Raw genomic sequence first — 20,690 nt, 5'->3', positions numbered from 1 at the left:
TCTCATTTTGCTTCATGCATTGACTGCACACTTTCAGAAAACAAACACTGTATATATTTCAGGCAGGTGGATAAATGTCTTTTTCCAAGATGTTTAGTTGCTGGGCAATATGTTTATTTCAAATCTTTTACTGCCTAGAAAAAAAAAAAAAACCACAACGATTTTGTTTGTTTTGATTCAGATACCTGGAGCTGATCTGCTTTCTGTCTGAGCTGTGACTTGTTCCGCATACATGACAAAAAATTACTTCTATCCTATCTCCCTAGGCAGAAAAAGGAAACTTTCCATACATATTCTGATCTATGGATTTTTTCTTTTTATTTTTACTCCAAGAAACCTGTGCAATCTTCTTTGTAGATGAAAAAAGAGACCAAATGAAAGAAGCATTATCATTTTTATTTGATCAAATAAGTTGTTCAGTTATTGGAGATGTATGCTGAACTTCTCATCCCAGTAATATCATAACCTCCCTAACCCCAAGCAGGAAGAACGTAAGTGAAGTCATACTTCAATACATGACCCTAGTTTTGGAAAGTCATGACAAACCTTTTGTTTCATAGGAATGACACCTTTAGTTGTCCCTATTCAATGCCAACTTTCTGTTAGTACAGATCAGCTTTCAACTAAGCGAGAGGGGCAGGAAGACAGGTCCTAAGGATGTGCGTATAGAAATGTGCCTGTGAATGTACGAGCTCCTCCACATTCTGTACATCTCCCCCTTGCATCATTTTACACTGACTTGACCTCTGCTTTTGTTTCCCATACGAATGTTGGTCACTGGACACAAGTTTTAAGAACTGTAGCAGCTCTGACTCTGTAGCACTGCTTACAAGTACATGACAGCACTGGATAATAGCGAGAGAGGTCAAAAAACCTCACTTTGTAGTATTTTCTTATTTTAAGTACTGAAGAATTCCATAGCAGCTATATAGTCTTCTTTTCTACTAAAACAGCCTCAAAATATAGGAATTTCTTGTTTAATTTGGTAATTTTATTATTACATTTATTTTTTTAAATAGCCGAGTAAAGAAATTATATCAACCTAATTTATAACAGCTGAAAGACTTGCCTTGTTTTCTTTGAATTCATTCAGTCAAGGCCTTATAGCAAAATTCTGTCTCTGTTCACATCCTCCAATAATGATTTTCTTACTATATTATACTTCCATTTCTACTTTCCAGTATTATCTGATAGCTGCAGAATTCCACTTCTTTGGTAACCAATATTAATATTTCAGATGAATTAAATTTCCAAAGATTTTGGCAATGATACAACAGATTACAGCAACAGCTTTTCACATCTGAAGTTCCCAATTATGTTTGAAATTAAAGTGAGGTGGGTGGTCTCAGCTTACTTTTGCTGCTTGTTACCCTCACAATGACTCCACAGTTCAGCATCCCCATTTTTCACTTCCCTGAACTCTCCGCTCCCAAGAGAAAAAGCCTGCAATCTAAGATCAGGAATTAAAAAAAGGGAGAAATTCTTATAACAGTCAAGGAAAATAGTTAAGTGTGAATGAACAGTAATAAGCCATCAGATAGTGCTAGCAACCCTTTATTTCCAGAAGCACTAAGTTTCACTTGCCCCACTTAACTAATAAATTCAAAACCCTCCAGATTATTCATCATCATAACTTCACAACGTTATTTGGAGATTAAAGAACCTCATACTCAATTCACTTTCAAAATAATCCCAATGCAATAGCCATGGTTCAAGCAAATGAAAGTTGCACACATCAAATGAGGCTGCATTTACTAGGACCTCTAATTGTTCAATGAGCACAAATGCATCCTGTGCTGGGGCTGTGCCCTCTGGAATGGTACCGTGATGGGCAAGGGCTTATTGGTCACTGCTGTGTGCTAAGGCAGGCACCACAACATAAGGCAACATCTGAAGGTGCTCATTCCTCAGTTTGCAGAATCTGTGTTGACTTCCACCTCTCCACATTAACTCTAGAGTCTGACATGCCAGACAACAATTGTTGGGGGAAAAAAACCCCACTGTTGCAGCTGGCACCTGGGGTACAGAGGATGATGAAAAGGACCATCTCTGTACAGGGATTGTGAGCTGTCAATCCATGAGGGGAGATAAGGGTCAGATGGAAGTGTTGCACATAGAAAGCACGATAGCATCAAGCTACTATTCAATTTCAGGCCACTTCCAGGTATGTTAAGTAGCACTTAGAGCAAAGGAAGTAAAAAGCAATTAAGTGATTACTTCAGAGAAAGTTCATAGTAAACAGAAAGGACACCCTTATGACATAACCCAAAGTTTACAGAGTAAACACAGCAGACAACTACCAAAAAGTCAGACATGCTGAATGACAAAATGAAGCAGCAAAAAGAGTGCCTTCATCAAAAACTTGTTTCTTTTTTGGTTTTTTTTAATATTTTTGCTTTTTTAAAAAGTATTTTTGCTGTGTTTATTCAACAGAAGTAACCGAAATGGAGGTAGAAGGGAAAATACAAAATAATGTTCTTGTTTTCATATTGCGCCTGTACAAAGTTGAATAACTAAAGAGATTAAAAGTTACAAAAAGCACCACTAATTCATCCTTCAGGGAATAACTCTGGCAGTGCTTCCATACCACGGAACATCTTTTGCCAGTTGTCTGGCCTAGAGTGGGTGAAGCAAAGGAAATACTCTGATACAAAAGTTGTTACTACTTTTGGAATTGGGATGTTGCACTGCAGCTGTTTCAGCAACTGCAGGCCCTAGCTTATGTAAAAGACTTCATTACAGACGAACAGGCCCCTTCCTGTTTCACAGATTTGAAGTTACAACTAATTAGACAGAACAATGTTGTGAACAAGTAGATAACTGCACTATATATCAAGAGTATGGCTACTTACAACCAAGAGGTCAACTTTAATGAGTAATGTGGTGTTTTAGAAAACAATTAGCAATGAATTACTTAGATATTAACAGCAAGTACTACAGAAAGATAAAACCTTCACTTTCATAATCTATCTTGAAAAAAAGAAAATCAGAATATGAGAATATATCAGAATAATATATATGTGTTAGCAGATTGCTCTTCTGCAACCCCTTGCATCATGTTAGACTCCTTATAGTTAATTATAAAGTGAAAGTACAAAGGAAAACCACTACATGCATCCCACAACTAGAGATAACATTTTCCATTTACAGATTTTAATTGGAAAGCTATTTAAAAGGTCTTTTTCTGGAAATATGAAGAGCAAGGTGCTTACCTATTTCATCCATTATATTCAGTACTGAACACTCATTCGCACCCCAGAGGTCTACTGTGCATCCATAGCATGATCCACATCACCCCGTATGCATGGCTTCAATCTCCCAGCCTACATTTAAAAAATTCAGGCTAGCAATTTTGCAAACCTGAAGTAGAAAGGAGGTGGTGTCACGGGAGAAAAAGGTGCAGTTTCAGAAAGTGTGGAGAATGCATGCCATCAAGATATCCTTTTGAGGTCAAAACTGAGCTGCTCTCAGCATTTCTGGCCCAACATCTGATCAAAATGGAGTTTGTCACATCCACAGCATCATGAGATTATATGGAAGGACAGGGAGGGGGGAGAAGTCTGCGGAGCAGTTCCCCGTGCTCTGCGTCAATAGATTTGGGCTTAGTCTCTGTTAAGCAGCTCAAGCCACCGGTTATTGGTGCTGGCAGCTGTCTACCACACTGCCCCACTTCCTATTTCAAAACACACTGCCTGGGAAGGAGGCCTTGGTCAGCCAGCTCCAACCTGCTTTCAAATAAAGTGGAGAAGTCAAACAGTGGAGCCTCCATGTTTGCCTTGAACAGCCCTCCAATTGTTTAAAACACACCCTCACCCCCCTTTTCAAACAGCTTAATGCAAGCATCAGTTACAGCAATATTAAAAAATCCAATAAGCATTTCAAGATCAAAAACTGATTTGAGATGGGGCCTCAATTTTAAAGAATTTTTGCATGTGTACATAAGCAAATTGTTTACTTAGGCATTTCCAAGATTTTAGTATTAAATATATTATTTGGCATTTTAACATTTTTTGGATAATTCTTGATGTGTTTCTATTGGCTTGATAACACGAATCTTTTCAACAATCATAATGCAGTCATTAATGTCAACACTTTGCTCAATATTATGGCAAATCAGTTACTAGCAAATTAATAGCAACTGCTATACAACTTCCCTCATCCCCCCCCGCCCAAAAAAAAATGCTGATAGCCTATTTAATCCAGATTTTAAGAAATACCTACGCTCCACGGCCACCTTCTCTATGTCATGTTGAACTTTACACTAAGACATAACACACATCTACGTAATATGACCAAACATAATTCTCCCCTGCAATTCCCTCATTATATATTTTGTTAGGAAACAATTAAAACCAGACTTGTCACACCAACAAAATCATGGCAACCTTATACCTCCCATTTCAGTTCCAACAGCTAATAAACATGCTGGTTCTACACTAACCATTTGCTAAGCCATAATAACTACTGTACTCGTGTGGCACAAGGGCTTCTCCCACCCACTCTGCATGCTGGCCCATCCACACGAGCTTAAAAAAGGCAGTCAAAGTCCTGTCCTGCAATGTGAAAAGCAGCCATGTGGCTATGATATAACCAGGGAGCCTGGGAGAGTGGGATTGAGCATGTGGTCCTGTCAGAGCCTTCCCATATACTCTCAGCAATGAAAATCCCAGGAGCACTAACCAGCACTTAGCCTCTCACACCTTGGATCTACATCTTGAGATGAAAACATTTCTATTCTCTGCTCTTTTTAGCATTCATTTTTTCAAATTATTGGTTCTGATGCAAACATCCTCCCTCAGTCCTACAACTGGTACAACTGAAACCGAATTTTGCTGGGGGACTGGCTACCCTGTTGTAGGAACTGGAACTAAGGCTCTAGAGCTGCTCCCATGAAACAGAGCCTGACAGTTTTATGGAATATTAGGGAAGTAGATTGCTAAACATTATGTAGTTTAAGTTGCAAACTCAAAATAGAGTGTGTTAATTACCTTCGACTGCGAATACTAAAGATTAATTATCATTAATTTTATTATCTTTGTTCAGATGATGAGCAGGTAACTTGCTCTGCAAGAGGTGCCCTTGAAGTACAGCATATGAAATATGGAAAGTGCACAAAAAAAACCCAAAACCCAGCTCACTCAGAACCTGTCCAAAAACACCCCACTGGTAGTGACTGCAAACCAGAATTAAAACCCTTGGGAGAGAACAGGTTAAACTACCACCACTCCTCCCCGCAGTGGTTCTAAAAGCAGTGTTTGGGTATTCTGATACATTCACACACAGTTCAGATCACATGGCCCGAGGATGTAAAAGCTATTCTATCACTGACATGTAGAGTAAATTAACTTGCTAATTCACTTTCTAACGCACAGTTCACCGAGCATACAATTACATAAAAAGGGAGAATAAAAACTCATGCAGCCAAGCGTATTAAATTTGTACGGGTTGCCACACTATACAGAGTTGGGTTTTTAAAAATTCTGATAAATGCATATACATAAACAAAACCACATCATTCACCTTTAAATCAAGTCACATGCACAGCAGTGAGCATATGCCATCCCTCTCTGCCAGACAAAAGCTACATTGCCAAAAATAGCCACAGAGTGTGCTGGAGTAGCTGCAGAATGCCCTAGATACATTTAGGCCATAAAGATTGAGCAGCACTAATGCAAGGAAAACTTAGGCACTAAGGTTCATAACAGGCCAGGGCGGGAAAGAGGGAGGAAGATGAATTTCCATCCTTGAAGCTAATCTTTAATAGATGCTATTTTAGCTCAGTTTAAAAGGGAGAGTTAAAAGGGAGAAAGCTGTTTCCGTGCAGAGCTGGAACATATGTGTACATTACAGAAAAATAATGGATTAAAACACTTGGTAGAGGTTTTCTTTGAAAAGACCAGCTAAAAGAAAAATGTGCTTTTTTTTGTTTTAAGAAAAGAAATATATAGAGTTGATGTTACAAGAGTACTGTCCCACGCTGTGTAGATGTTTCCCCTAATCAGTTTCTGAATTGTTTTTAAAATAGGATTTCTTCCTACTCTTCTCTTTCTGAAAAGAATAAGAAAATTTAGCAGTCTTTTTCTAGAGCATGTAAAGTACTATAAGCTGGAAGAGGTAAACAAGTAAAGACCAGTGTGCTAAGTGTTTTAGATCAGTTTCTACTGCACAGGACCTGCTGGCAACAAACAGGCCCCGTCTGTCTCAGGAGTTAGCAGGGCTCATTGGGAGAGCTTTAAACTAGATTTAGGCTGAACAGAGGTTGGGTGTGGGAAGGGGAGAATTATGGCAACCATCCTAGTAGTAGAAGGAGGCTAAAGAGGGAATACCTCTAGCCAGCACAAGCAGCCAAAGATGTAACCACAACACAGGAATACGGGGGATCCCTTTGCATCCCCACGGGGATATTGGCACAATCAAATAGTTCAGTAAGGTGCCTGTACACCAGTGCATGCAGTATGGGGAGCAAACAGGAGGAGCTGGAGATCAGTGTGCAGTCACAGGGCTTTGACCTCATCGCAGTTATGGAAACATGATGGGATAGCTCCCATGGGATGGGATGACTGGAACGTTGTCATGCAGGGCCATGTGCTGTTTAGGAGAAACAGAGCAGGAAGATGCACTGGTGGAGTTGCCCTCTATATGAGACAACACTTGGCATGTATGAAACTCTGTCTTGGGATGAGGACAGACCAGTAAGAGAGACTTTGTTGTGGGTGTTTGCTACAGGCCATCTGATCAGTAGAAGGAAGCAGATGAGCCCTTCTACCGGCACCTTGAAGCAGCCTCAAAGTCACAGGCACTAGTTCTTGTTGGGGACTTTAAGCACCCTGAGACCTGCTGAAGAGGCAACACAGCAAAGAAGAGACTAACAGTAGAGAGGGTTCCTGGAAAGCACTTATGACAACTTCCTGGCACAGGTAGTGGAGGATCCCACAGGGAATGGTGTGCTGCTTGACTTCATGCTACCAAATGGGGAAGGCCTTGCTGGAGATGTGAAAGGTTGGGAGCAGCCTTGGCCGCAGCAACCATGATATGGTGGAGTTCATTATTAGGTGAGGAAGAAGCAGGGCAGCAAGTAAGATTATAACCATGGGCTTCAGGAGAGCTGATTTTAGGCTCTTCAGGGACCTTCTTTAGAGAATCCCATAGGAACAGGCCCTGAAGGGGAGAAGGATCCATAAGAGTTGAGATCACCAGGCTAACAGGCTCAAGAATGATGCATACCAATGAGCAAAAAATCAGGCCAACAAGGCAAGAGACCTCCGTGGATGACTAAAGAACTGTCGTTACTTCAGCATAAGAAAATGTGATCAGAGAGTGATCTTCATAAACTTCAGCCATTTCATTTCAACAGATTTTGGATGCACTGACAAGTGTGTGTTTCTCAGTCAAATACTGAGTGTGACCAGAGCTAATCTCTGCAGTGGAGAGAGCAATGTTCTGTCTTCCTAATGCTATCGTCCAAGTTACCTCTGAGGAAGAAAGCTCAGTCTGAGTGAAGAGATCATTGCCTATATCAACTGACTGAGACAAAATGGATTTCCCCAGATTAGCAGAGGATTGCCCTACACTGGCAGGCAAGGCTTCACCTTTAGGCAGATGAGCAGTAGAAAGACAAGAGGCATCTCCACACATGCCCTGCCCCACTTAATGACTTGGCTCTCCAGGCAGACCTTGTAAAATCAACTGTGAACCACCTATTGGTCTTCCCTTGTGTCTATAAATGTCTCCATAATAAATTAGCCTATCGGTTATTTATCATACATGTTTTATTTTATGTATTAATTTATTTTATGTATATGTGTTTATCATACATGATTTATTCAATTTTTTTCCTGTTCTTTACGTGTTAAACCGAAAAGAGGATATTTTAACTGCTTGCCTTCTGGTAGACAGGAAACAATCACAATTATGGGGCAGAAGAGTCTCCTGGCAAGACATGCTTTCACTGTAGATTCAATGTCCTCACAAAATTATTTTAGCACATCAACAGAAAAAGCTTCTGAAAATATGAAAAAGCAGTCACTTCCTTCCCCCCCCCAGCAGTAATAACATAACCTAATTTTATTTTTTTTCTATAGAAGTCAATATTCACTGTGGCATGAGAATAAGCAGAAGTCAGGGCTCCTTCACTGTTCTGTTGGCTTGGCTCCTGGCCCACTGTGTGAGTTCTGTCCTTCCAACTGCACACACAAGGGCAGTGCCCCCATACTCAAGAGCAAGCTAGTATATAAACATCAAAAAAACAATTAAATAGAAGTATTGGTACTGAGAGCAGATCTCACATTGAAAACACTCCCCAAAGTCCAAAGAGCATTAGCTGAAAACAGCTGAGTGCACTGGCTTAAGACCAAGAACAACAATGTAAAGACCCCTTTTGAAAGCTCAGTCACTTCCATGGCTGTCCTGAAATAACTTGTGTAAAGCAAAGTATAGCTGGACAGGGGGGAAACTGGCTGGCAGATGACAGATACCAGAAATGTTCCACAGTTCCCATTCAAGGAAGGGGAGAGAAACCCACATCTCTCTTTGTGTCCTCATGAGCCATTTGCCATGAACAAGACCTGTAGGTGATCCAGGTAGTCTGAGACAATTCATTAGATGCTGAAAAAAAGCCCTCTTTCTAAAGCCCAGCAATGTGATCCAAATGTGCAGAATAATTTTTATTCTTAACCCATAACTACACATTTGATTACACAGTTTTAGCAAAGGAACTTTCTTCAACTATGTTATAGGAGACTTAAGATGCCAAAATGATTTCAAGTATTTCTTGTAGTATAAGTGTAGTTTATGTCACTATACACATTTGGCCTTCAGTTAGGCCTATGTTCACAGAATCCATATTTAAAAAAAAAAAAAATCAGCTATTTTGAACAATAATATGGTTATGAGGGAATTTACTTGAGGGTAAGATTTGCTTCCCTTGTAACAGTGTCCTAGAAGAGGAGAGAACTTCAGAGTTATTCCACACATTTATGTACCTAAGCCATGATGTCTGATACACTCTTCAGAAGGAGGCTGACAGGAGGGTCACAGCTTCCACTGTTGAGCAAAAATAGGCAAGTTTCCATCACAAGAAGTTAACATTAAGCAGCAGTGTATACAGGCTTCCTTAATAAGAAAAAGGAGGTAGAATCCAGAAGCTCGAAGTACCATAATTTGCAGTTAAGTAGCATTAAAGAAAGAAAAAAATATTTATCTTTATTACCATCATTTTGGAGCTCCTAGAAATACAGGCTAAAGCATCTAAAATTAGTTTCACTAGGATGTTATTGGTGGAAAGACATGGGAACTTCAACTAACAGTTGCAGGATAGGCCATTTTCCTTAGGAAGCACACACCTTTTACCAAATGCTTTAGTGTAGTGTCAAAGTGTATCCATGGGATGCGTGTACCCTTTAGAAACACAACCATTCACTTTTTAAATAAGCACATCTGTATCTAAATGTGACTACGCACCTACACATCTTTTTTGTGAGAGCTGCCAGGAATTGCACCTTGCCTGACATGCTGGTAGCACCTTTCCTTCCAGCTATGTCCCTTTCTCCTAGCAGACAAAATGCTGTGGAAAGAACACTCTCTTCTGCAGTTAGTTAAGCTGTATGCTTGGCAACTCTTTGAAGAAACTGCTCTAGACTACGGAATTTGGGGAAGAGATTTAAAAAACAGAGCCACACTATCAAACACCGCAATTACTGAACAGTAAATAGAGCCTGAACAACCATGCAGCAGTTAAGTATTTTATTCAGTAGCAGAGTAGGCAGTCTCATTACTCCCCAAAGTGTTATTTGAGGGAGTTCATAAGCTGCAGCCAAATCCTAGTCTTAAGGCAGCAGCCTTGTTAGCCCATGTTAAAGTACTAGCCACAAAAAAAAAACCCCAAAACCCAAACAAAGAAAAAACAAAACAAAAAACCTCCAAACAAACCAAAACAAAACCAAGCAACAACAACAACAAATCAACCAAAACAACAAACTGAAAAGGCCTCTCAAGCCTCCAAAGCTAGCCAATAACTTTTGGGACCAGTTCACTACTAAATAATGCAGACTTCAGAGACCACGTATCAAAGAACTGAGTGTACCACTTAACTTTTTTTTGTGATAGTCTCTCTGAGGCACAGGCTAACTGTATCATTACAGTCGCTTCTAGCTTTTGTGTTTGGAAATGCTGACTTTATACATCTTGGATAACAAACACAATCCATCATTTTAACACCTCTCCCTCTCTCTCTGACTCACAATGCATTGTTTGCAATAAAATAAATGCAGGAGAGTTTAATTCAGTGCCAGGTCCCCCCAGCATAAGAAGTGCAGCAAATTGATCGTAAGGCTGTAAAACAATCTAGACATTTACTGCCAATAGCATAAGAACAAACCCAAGGAATCTGGACCCAGTCCATCTTAGTGTCTCCAGTTCTTGTAAATGCAGCTTTGATCTCTGGGAAGCTCTGAACAGCACAAGTCAGATGAGCTACTGGCACACAAATAGACACTCTTCCAAGTAAACACACATTGCAGGCTTCTGGGAAGCCCAGGTAAGTAAACATTTCGATAAAATAACATGAAGTGTGATAAAGCAAGACTTCAAGAACAAAAATACAATTCAAGTAGAAGTAACTCTTCTTTATAATGCCTCTCTTCCCTGTGCCAGACATTCTTGACCTATCTTCCCATTAAATCCTATGGAGCCCTGTTCTCTGATGAGTAGCAGACTGGGTATTTCAGGACTGAAGCCTTTTGTTTCTCCATACAAGTAATACCAGGCTGTGCTGGAGCAGCACTGCCTGCAGTCCTGCCAGAATGCCTCAGCCCTGACTGAGGAGAGGGATGATTCAGACCATTCATTTTATAAGTGCCTTGCTCCAAACTCCCTTTCTGCAAGTTGCCTAATCGCCTAATAATTCCCCACTTGCCAGAAAAAAAAGTTTTAGAAAGTAACTACTCCATTGCAAAATTATAAAACTTTTGATAGTTCTACTATTTGGAGATATGACTAGATGTGACAGCAGGACGTACAGACCCACCGATAATTCAAAAGATAAACAGATCTGGGATTCAAAGGCTGATGAGAAACTTGCACCAATTTCTTCAAGGCAACGTGAAGTACTATAGCTATGCCTGTCCTTGGGAGCTTTCTCATTCTTTGAAATGGATATTGTATGGTTATTTTTTTCAAGCAAGAATTAGACCACTAATTGTTTACTTGCAAAATGCAGTTCAATTCAATAAAGCCAGAAAGATCCAGACAGGGCAATAAGTGCTTTCAGTCCATTAGCAAGAGAAGAATACCAGTGTTTTAAGTGTGGTCAGATTCACTTCTTTTTCAATTTACTTTGCTTCAGAAGAATGACAACAGGGAAAAAGTAGGCCCAGTCTTTTTAATGGTATTGCGCAAGTCTAAGCATGCATCTCCTTGCCAGACATCTTTAAAATTCCCCACACATAGCACCTCTTAGGACAAACTGAGCTCTGCACTACCTATGAGTTACAACTCCATAGGGCAGAATTACAGTTGTGCAAAACATTTGCAGCTCTGAAAAGAGTAAACCATTCAACTGCAACTAACCCATGCAATATTCCAAATACTTCAAGGTCAGTAAGCCTTGTTTTTACCTCATACACTTCTTAAATTATCAGTTTCAACTCCTATTCAGAGAATTCTCTTTTAAAAGACCTTTGGAAGAGGTTCCAAAAACCATGGGAAAGGAGCACACATGAACTCTAGCTTTTCCATGCTTATAAACGGAAGTACCTAAGTCGCTAGGTACTTCCTAATAGGTGGACTTCAACTGATACCATGGGACATCTTTCCAGTTGTGACAGCTGACTACAAAATTCAGTGTCCATCTATTTGTAGAATTAACTACAGCAGGTAATAGCAGGAAATAGCAGAGCTTTTTCCCCACTCTCTTAGAAGGAAAGTACTTGACACAATAGAGCAAGAACAGGATCTAGAATCACTGTCTACAAGCTTTGTGCTTCGTTTTGCCAAAGCCTGTGATGCAGTCAAAAGGGTAACCTCTTCTCACACTCCACTGGCATTAATAACCTGCTTATGTCTGTATTTGTTTAAGGACTTTTTTAAAAAAACCCTCAAAACAAACCATACCCCATCTTCTCCATAGATAAGTGTTCCTACTTCGCTTACCTGGGGGTAGAGGAATGCCTTAGCAATACTTATCTATTGTTCTTTCTCAAATAATCTATTTCAAGTATTGGAAGAGTTGTCAGTGATGCCTCACCTACGTCATAGTATGAGGGTGAAGGGTAGTGCCCTACTTGCACAAGGGCAGATACAGGGACAAAGGCTTCCCTTCACATCAAAAGCACTAAGCACTTAACCACAGCACTGCTCTCTACTTTGCCACAGCAGTCAGTAGCAATCCTTGCTTGGAAAGTTCTGACACTAAGATATCCCCCAAAAGGTACCCACAAGACAGTGGAAATACAAACACCACTGATGAAAAATCTTAGCCAATAAACTTCACCAAAATCACAAACCACACTACAATATCTTAGAATGTCTTACCTGTGTAGGACAAGGAATGGAAATATTTAAAAATTTGTTATTTCCCAGGCTAACTGGGCAGTTCTGTATCTATAGCCTTTACCAAAAGATACGCAAACTGTTTAGAAGATTGCAACAACTGTTGTACATATCTACATCTCATCGAGTCTATGAATAGGCAATCCAATGCAGTGGAAGCAGAGCCAGCAAACCAGCCTGGCATGGAGTCTCCATTTCCATCTGCTTGGCCACCAGCACCACAGCACACACACACCTCTTGGTTCTACTGGCACGTGACAGGCAGAGCTCAGCGCACCGTGACCATCCTGCCATGCAAGTGTCTCATTAAAACAGCCCTGCTCTGCAAGCAGCAGTGTGTGAGCAGCTCTGACCAGATACAAGCCATGCCAGCCTGGCCCAACCAGGTCACCGAGTACAGCACCAGGAAACAGCAGAAAAGGCACAACTGCCAATTAACATAAGCCGCAACGCTCCACTTACTCAGCAGCGAGCTGCATTCAACACAAATTAGCTTCTCTTTCAGTACAAAGTCCCAATTAATCTTAAAGGCATGCAGGACACCAATAGACTCCTGATTTTCCTCATTTTATTTTTCTCCCTTTAAAAAGCAAAGCATAAAACATAATCCAACACTGCACTACTTTGCAGCAGCACAAAATAAAGGTATTTGGAATGTGGCGTTAGCATTTATAATTGCATAGCAATGTGTTATGTAACAGAAGTCAGATCTCATTGGATTTTCCCATTTAAAGATTCAAGAGTGCAATAGAGAACAAAGGTTTAAGCATATGCACACAGTGATGTCACATCTTTTAATACTTGCCAGTAGCAAAGTCTTCTCAAAAGTTTACAGGCAAAACATTTTGTTAAAAAAGTATCTGTGATATATATCTCACAAACATATATATGTTATACTACATATTAAATCCTTCTGGAGGATACAATTAATGCTGGTTTTATTTGAAGAACATTTAAGCAAAAGGAAAGTTTGACAAAAAGAAAGGGAGAAAACCCTGTGAAGAGGATGGGAAGTAGGTGCACTGTTGCTCAGCCCCAAGTAATTAGAACCTCTTTGGCTGACTCTTTTCCACAGAGTAATATTCAATAATCCCTACGCAGCATGAAATATTTGAGTCAGATGGGAAAGCTCTCATTATAATCACTACTGTCAGGATGTTCTGCAAAAACAAGTTCCCTCTCCCCAGAGACAGAAACAGGTATTGTTCCTGTAAATGCTACTAGACATTATATTTTTTCTGTAAGTCACAAGAATTTTTATGCTAAAAGGCAGTCTTTGAAGCACAGGTCTCAGACAGACTGTTAATCAATAAGGTTATCTTTCAATAACCAGTCTCAGAAGACAGAAGCTTTAAAACTAAAAACAAGCTTTCCTCAAGTGAAGAGCATGCCCCAGTTTTTATAAATATACTGCTATGCCATCTGGAGAAAAAATTTTCATGAGGACACGTAGTGACAGTACAAGGGGGAATTGGCTTCAAACTGAAGGAGGGTAGCTTTAGATTAGATGTTAGAAAGGTTTTCCTCACTGTGAGGGTGGTGAGGCACTACAGCAGGCTGCCCATAGGAGTTGTGGATGCCCCATCTCTGGAAGTGCTTAAGGCCAGTTTGGATGGGCCTCTGAGCAACCCAGTCTAAGGAAGGTGTCCCTGCCCACAGCAGGGGGGTGAGAACTACATGATCTTTAAAGCTCCTTCCAACCCAAACCATTCCGTGATTCTCCTGACTTTTGCAATTCTCGCTCACTCCCAGCCAGTGTACATACTACATCAGTCCACCAAAGTGAGGTCAGGTTGGATAGTCTGTGCAGAGAATTTGCTGTGAGTGAGGATGGCAAAAGTCTTTCAAAAGAAAGCAAATTACTCCCCCTCTCCTCAGACACACATTGCAACAGGTTTTATAACCACAGAGAAAAACTCAAAATCTTACTTTTGTTAAAGGTATTGGATTCTGCTTACCCCACAGAACATCCCATTTATAAGCACGCAGTAACTCTACCAACACACTTTGTTTTAAGAAATATCTTGGCTCACTTTAAGGACTGATAAAACATGTTACCAACACCAGAAATGCAGAAGAGAACCTTCTCATGAAATTGCTCCCTATCTTATTTCTTCCTAAAGCTATGTTAGCTTATATAATTTCAAAAGCAGAGTGCTTATGTGACTCTTTGGATGAAGTGTGTCAAATCACTCTCCTCGGAGGCATGAAAAGGGCATACAAAAGTGAATGGTAATAGGGAACATAACCTCTCTCCCTAACACAGACTCCCTTCCTTCTGAAAGCTCCTGGGAACTTACCAGGTCAGGTTTACAAACCCATATTGCTGTTTCACCTACTTAAAAAATAAAACACAAGAAAACCAACCACGCCCCCCCACACCTCTCCCGCAACAAAGCCAGAAACACAGAAGAGGCCAAGGGCATCTTAAGAGTATCCCTGCCCAAGAACTCTACTGAAAACTGGCTGGCAGAATTCGACATCAGCAAACCCTCTTGCCTTGATGTATAGAAAAAAAAAGCAGCTTCAGTTTAACCATCTGGGACTAGATTTTAGTGATAAGAACTTGCTACTGGCAATTATCTAGATACTTTTGAAAAGAAATCCTAGGACAAGTGTAAGAAAAGTCCATAATCCAAGCCTGGAGTACAAAGAAAGACCAAACAGCAGCACTTTCTCAGAGTGGTAGCTAAATCTTTACCGAGACTAGTTAAGAGTTCCCTTAAAGGAAACTGCTAGTGGCAGCAAAACACACGGAACTGTTTACAACCAGGCAATAGGAGGGCCTGTTTGCAGAGCTAAAATGAGCAGAAATCACCTCTGCAAATCTTGGAGTCAGAAGCCTTTTCAGAACTGCAACACAATTATCATGGAGATGCTGTCTTCACTTCTCAGGAAAGGGAGATCAAACCATCATACTATCACCTTAAATATTTCACTTCTGGAAGGTTGCTCATCATGCAGATGCCACAAACATGTGAAATCTGGAAATAATTTTTTAAAAGCCTAACCAAAAAAGGAGGCATCCACAAGCATCTCTGTGCTGTGAGCAGCACAGTCTGCACAGTACTGCTTTCCTTTGTGCTGCATCAGTTATTGACTACAAAGACTTAAGTTGAACATGTAGTGAAAAGCCAGACTATGCTGCATGCAGCCTTCAGTGACACTGTGAGGTACAGTTTACAGCAGCAATCCACCTAACTCACAGGGATGGTGAGGCTCACAGAAATTCCCTGGACACAAACAATGACAATTTTGTTTCCTAAAATTGAGAATAACTGGGTAGAGAAAAATACTAGCACAGAAGTAGATCAATACATTACAGAATAATTCAGAACAAACCAGATTGGAAGTGTAAGAACATACCAAAACACTGATAACCCAGGCACAACAAGCGCAAACTGCTTGGTCTGCAGCCTGATTTTATTGCCAATACCTCACTCAGCAGCTGGTTATTGCTGTCCTTTTCTGGTTTACAGACTGCAACTGCCATCTGTTTTTTTTCTTTACCTCTTAATTTGCAGTTCAGACTGCAAGTAAATACATCACTACCATAGTTAGGTGGCTAGAGAAGGTTGTATTTTAAAAAAACCAACAGAAAACCCCCTACTTTTTCTTCCTTTGCTGCAGAGAATAAGAGTGAGGTAAACATGTTTTCATTTTTCTAGTGAAAGGGAATGCACATGAAAAGGGGAAGTAACATTATCTACAATTTGTATGGATCGCATGTCCAAGATGGGGTGTACATTCCTCAGTGAAAGCATTGTTACAATTTCGAAGGAATGACAGGAAAGAAACCTTCTTTCATCGGATTGTTCTCCATCACACTGCCACTATAAACTAGTGCAAACTCCACTGACATGACATCTCTGTCTTCAGAAACAGCTCAAATGTGTTCGGTGTGATTTGTGGTGTCTTAGCACACAGGCCGAAATTCAGTACTGTAATTTTCACCTGTGCATTTAGTCAGCGTACAGGCAATGAGGAAATTGACTAGGAAAAAAGGAAAAAAACCCAAAGCTAGAACCGGCTGTGTAAAAGAATGACTCCTCATGTCAAGGGCGGGTAACTGGATAAACCTGCATTTCCAAAAGAGCTTTCAGAAAAGCTTCCTGAAGCAGAATTGAGAAACAAGATAGCTTTGTACACTAAGATACAACAGTATGAATCAAGTTCTGTCAGCACTTCTACAATAAGCCTTGCCTGTGCAGGAGTTTAAAATGAAGCTGAAAAAGATCAGGAATTCAAGAATGAAAAAAACTCCACCCAAGTCTCTTCAGCACATTTAACAAAATGTTTTAGACTGTTATGAGACTTTATGTGAAGGACCTTTAACTGGACTTTCAACTGGTCAGACTGTCTGCCTAGGACATCAGCACTACAACTGCTATTCCCAGCAATCAAATCAGAACTCAGGCATCCTACAGAAAACTTAGTTTTGAAAGTGTTACTTCCTCAATCATTTTCCTTATTGACTTCCAGGAGAAAGACAATAAAAATTCTTCCTAACATTTTCTGTGTCATTGACTATCCTCAGATCTTTCAGGGAGCATCCCTGTTCTTGATTAGGAAAGAGAGCACATTTTTAGCACAGCATACCATGCCATACAAAGTGGGTATGGCACTGTGCTGCAGCAAAGCTCTTCCAAAGATGAAATTCCACCAGCTGGAGTATTTCCTGCAGGAGTGTGCAGTGGCACCAGCCTCATTCTATTACCCTCCAATGCTAAACAAAAAGCCAGCAGCAGATCACAGAAGAAGTCTGTGAGCAGCTGTGCCTGGTATGCCAGATTGTAGAAGGACAGTTGCTCCTATGTCAGCTTCACATATGAGAGGAAGACCCAGAAGAATGTTGGCTGTGAAAATAAATCAATAAATAAATCAAACAACCTCTCTGTGAAGACTAGGCCAATTAGTAGGCATGACTGGAGGCTCAGACTGTAGTGGTATTAAACAAAAGAAATAAAGACTGATGAGCAACCAAACTACAAATTTAGTCTCTTAAGTACATTGAGTCCCTTCTGGGAACTCCAGTACCTTGACCATTTCTCCTGGATTGTTGAGGGGTTTGGGTAACTCTCAGAACAGGAGGCAAAGAGTCAGTTTGCCTAGGAGTTAAATGCACTATAGATCTGGCCTCTAACATGCACTATTGAAGACACTTACTGAGATTAGAGACCAGTTGAAAATCCGTAACTGTGACTTCTAACTGGAAACTCCTGCTTTCCCTGAAGCCATCTCTACAGACACTAGTACCAGAAGAGTGCTTCATCTAACTGAATTTTTATTCCTGTGTGATAGCCTTCCACTGGAAGATCTCTATAATTTGGAATCTCTGCTACTTGCCACATTTACATCTCAGCAGATACCTGTGCTTGATTTGTTCCAGCTCTTAATTCCAAACCCAGTTTCCTCTTGTTGACAAGTGCACAGGTAAACTGTATAAAAAACGTGCAGAAATATAGCTAATCTCTGAGACAACTGTGTTTCCTCCAGAGAGCTGAAGGGCAAAACTAGGCTTCAACAGATCTGAAACAACTGGATGAAAATCTATTTGTCCAGAAAAAAGGGAACAAAAACTTCAACAGACATTAAAAGACAATCTTGTACCATCATCCCATTGAAGCTACAGAAGGTATTTATCTAATTCAAAACTACCCAAGAGTTCCCCAGCACAAACACACAGAGTACAGCTACAGGCCTGTGTCAGTACTGACAGAGCAGTTCAATTTTCCACTGGTATAGCCTGCTCCAAACCCCTTGTCTCCTCCACTGCTGCAGGGACACAATTCTACTTTCTGGAGAAACCTGCATCCAGGTTAAGCTGCAGTGACCTGCCTTCTGGAATTTTGTTTGCTCTAGCCATTATCAGCAAGTTAATCATTTAAAGGAGAAAGTGAACCTAGCATTCAAGTGGTTCTCCTCTGAAACTGCCAGCATAAAAAGAAAATTTATACCATCTGCATGCTATCCCAAGTCATTCCTCTTGACTTGAACTTACTAAGCAGTTATGGCTACATCTATACACTAAGATAGGGCTCGGGACAATTTAGCTATTCAATGGTTCTCATAGTCAGACCTATAAACCAATGAGAGTTTTATGCAGAATTTGGTAAAAGTGATTCTACTCCACTGAAAAAAAAAAATTTACTTCAAGCAACAAGACCTCAAAGTCCAAGTTCTAGAACACTCCCTAATGTAATTTCTGATATTTTATCTGCATTTTTATTTGCTTATTAACCATGGCCCCTTAGTCTCTCTTACATTCATTATACAAATCTGACCCACACACATCAGCGTCCACTCATGCTTTAACTCAGTGTATCTAAAACTCATGCGTTTCAAGTATTGCTTGGCTGCAAAAGCAGTGCACTGTGAGATGCACCTTCAGTGACTGAAGGCAGTTCATTAAAACAGAGCAAATTGCATCAGCCATTGTGGCATTTGTTCTGGCATATTACTGTTGTGGCCTGAGGTTGGGTAGACTAGATTAAATAATATCATCACATGTCTCACCAAACAAACAAAAAATCCCACAGCCACAAATCACTTTGGAAGAGACTTCTGATAATACCACAAGACTCTTTTGAGATGCTTTCATTCTCTCTTAATTCTCAAATAACAGAAAAACAAGATCTCCAGTTGTAAAGTACAGATTGAATTTAAAGAAGAAAGAAAAAAAATTTAAAAGGCACAAAAATTACTCTGTAGGTAGGTGAGAAAGCAAAGAATGCACACATGTGAGCTTGTGTAGGAAGAAAAATTATGCACTCCCACTGAATCAGCTGATCCTAGTAATACATAGAGCTCCATCACCACTCATGGCCAGAAGCAACTCTCTAGGCCAGTGCTCATTAATTTCTCTGGAGTTCAACATGACAAGCAAAAGCTTTTCCCTTAAAAATAAATCCAGACTGCTACGTACTCAGGTACAAAGCCAACTTAGGAGTGAACAGATACAGCAGTTCCTGAGCAAGCTTTGCAAACAGCAGCAAGAGCACCAAGACTCTTGACAAAAAACACAATCACAAAAACATCAGGGGATCAAACTGCAACATATTTCTTTTAAACACATGTGCTTAGCTATTGCCTCAATTTTTCACTGCAAAATAAAACATGGTACTACCTAGGCATGTGTAATGCAGTACAATAGGACACAGAAATCCATTTCTTCTTGCTGTCAACTTATTCCAAAGGCATGTTACTGTATAAAGTCCTCAAAAGAGTATTATTTGCATATTTTCAGGGAAAAAAGAATGCAACAAGACCTCAGAGAATTTCAAGATTCTTGGACAGATCTATCACTTTCCAGGTTGCTCTCTTTCCTATAGGAAATGGCTATGAACCTACATTCCCTTTACATGTATTTTCCACACAGATTCATATACCAAATTCCAGGTTTTTAAAGTTACAACTCTTACAGAGGTAATAGTGAATAAGGAAAAACTCCACTGCTTGCTATCAATCTTTCATGAGTGGTGTTTCTCATACAAAGCTTTCCTGAGAGTTATCTGTAAAAAACTGAACACCAATCCTTTTGCAACTTCAACAAGCACCCTATCCTGCAAGGACAGTAGTCAAATATTGCATCCCGTTCTCACCAGGACAGTTCTGCTGAACACTGTATTATCATTCAGATCTTGGTTGAAATAACCCCGTTTACTTACAAAAGTTATTTTTCAAAATTCAGCCTTTCCTTAAAAGGGATTATCCTCAGTTCACATGTCAAGTTAAACTGAATGCACTTTAACAACTAATTTAAACTTTCAAGACTGTCAACATCCCACTTTTTTCTTTTACTTCTGCCATCGATGTACTCAATGTCAAGTATGGTCCCTGAGCACATGAATACACCACAGGCTGTTTCACCCCCAAAAAGTAGTCATCAAAATAACTGAACACAATCCTCCAGAATCAGCAGTGGAAGCCTCTTCTCACAGAGCTGAGCTAGAAGTGTAAGATAATTCTTACCCAGCACAGATAAGCACTGCAAGGAATCCCAGCACACACTTTGATGAACAGGCTGTGTTACAACACAAGCCAAGTCCTCAGACCTTGGGCTTTCACTCTGAAAGCTAGAGGGAGTGAACAAATCAGATTTGCTCCACTGGTCTGCAGACATATTCCCTGCTATCCCCTAGACT

At 40.2% G+C, this 20,690-nt stretch overlaps 1 protein-coding gene across 10 annotated transcripts in view; it reads right to left on the bottom strand.

The window, feature by feature from the left end:
- The window catches only part of MAP7 (microtubule associated protein 7), a 111,712-nt gene that overhangs the window by 74,453 nt on the left and 16,569 nt on the right, over positions 1-20,690 (bottom strand). Inside the window, exon 1 of one of the 10 annotated variants that reach the window (XM_042017453.1) lies at positions 3,213-3,515. The exons of the other annotated variants lie outside the window; for them this stretch is intronic. Coding sequence (XP_041873387.1) covers positions 3,213-3,225 — 13 coding nt within the window. The 5' untranslated portion in view covers positions 3,226-3,515. Of the gene's footprint in view, positions 1-3,212; positions 3,516-20,690 lie in introns of those variants that run through there. 10 annotated transcript variants of the gene reach the window in all.

This window comes from Corvus kubaryi, unplaced genomic scaffold (genome assembly GCF_017639235.1).
Source record: "Corvus kubaryi isolate FWS band 111438036 unplaced genomic scaffold, C.kubaryi_AGA036_p1.0 split3-73, whole genome shotgun sequence".
In the NCBI taxonomy this organism is placed as follows: Eukaryota; Metazoa; Chordata; class Aves; order Passeriformes; family Corvidae; genus Corvus; species Corvus kubaryi.
The sequence above is the reverse complement of the archived record's forward strand: the minus strand, read 5'-3'. Positions and strand labels throughout refer to the sequence as shown.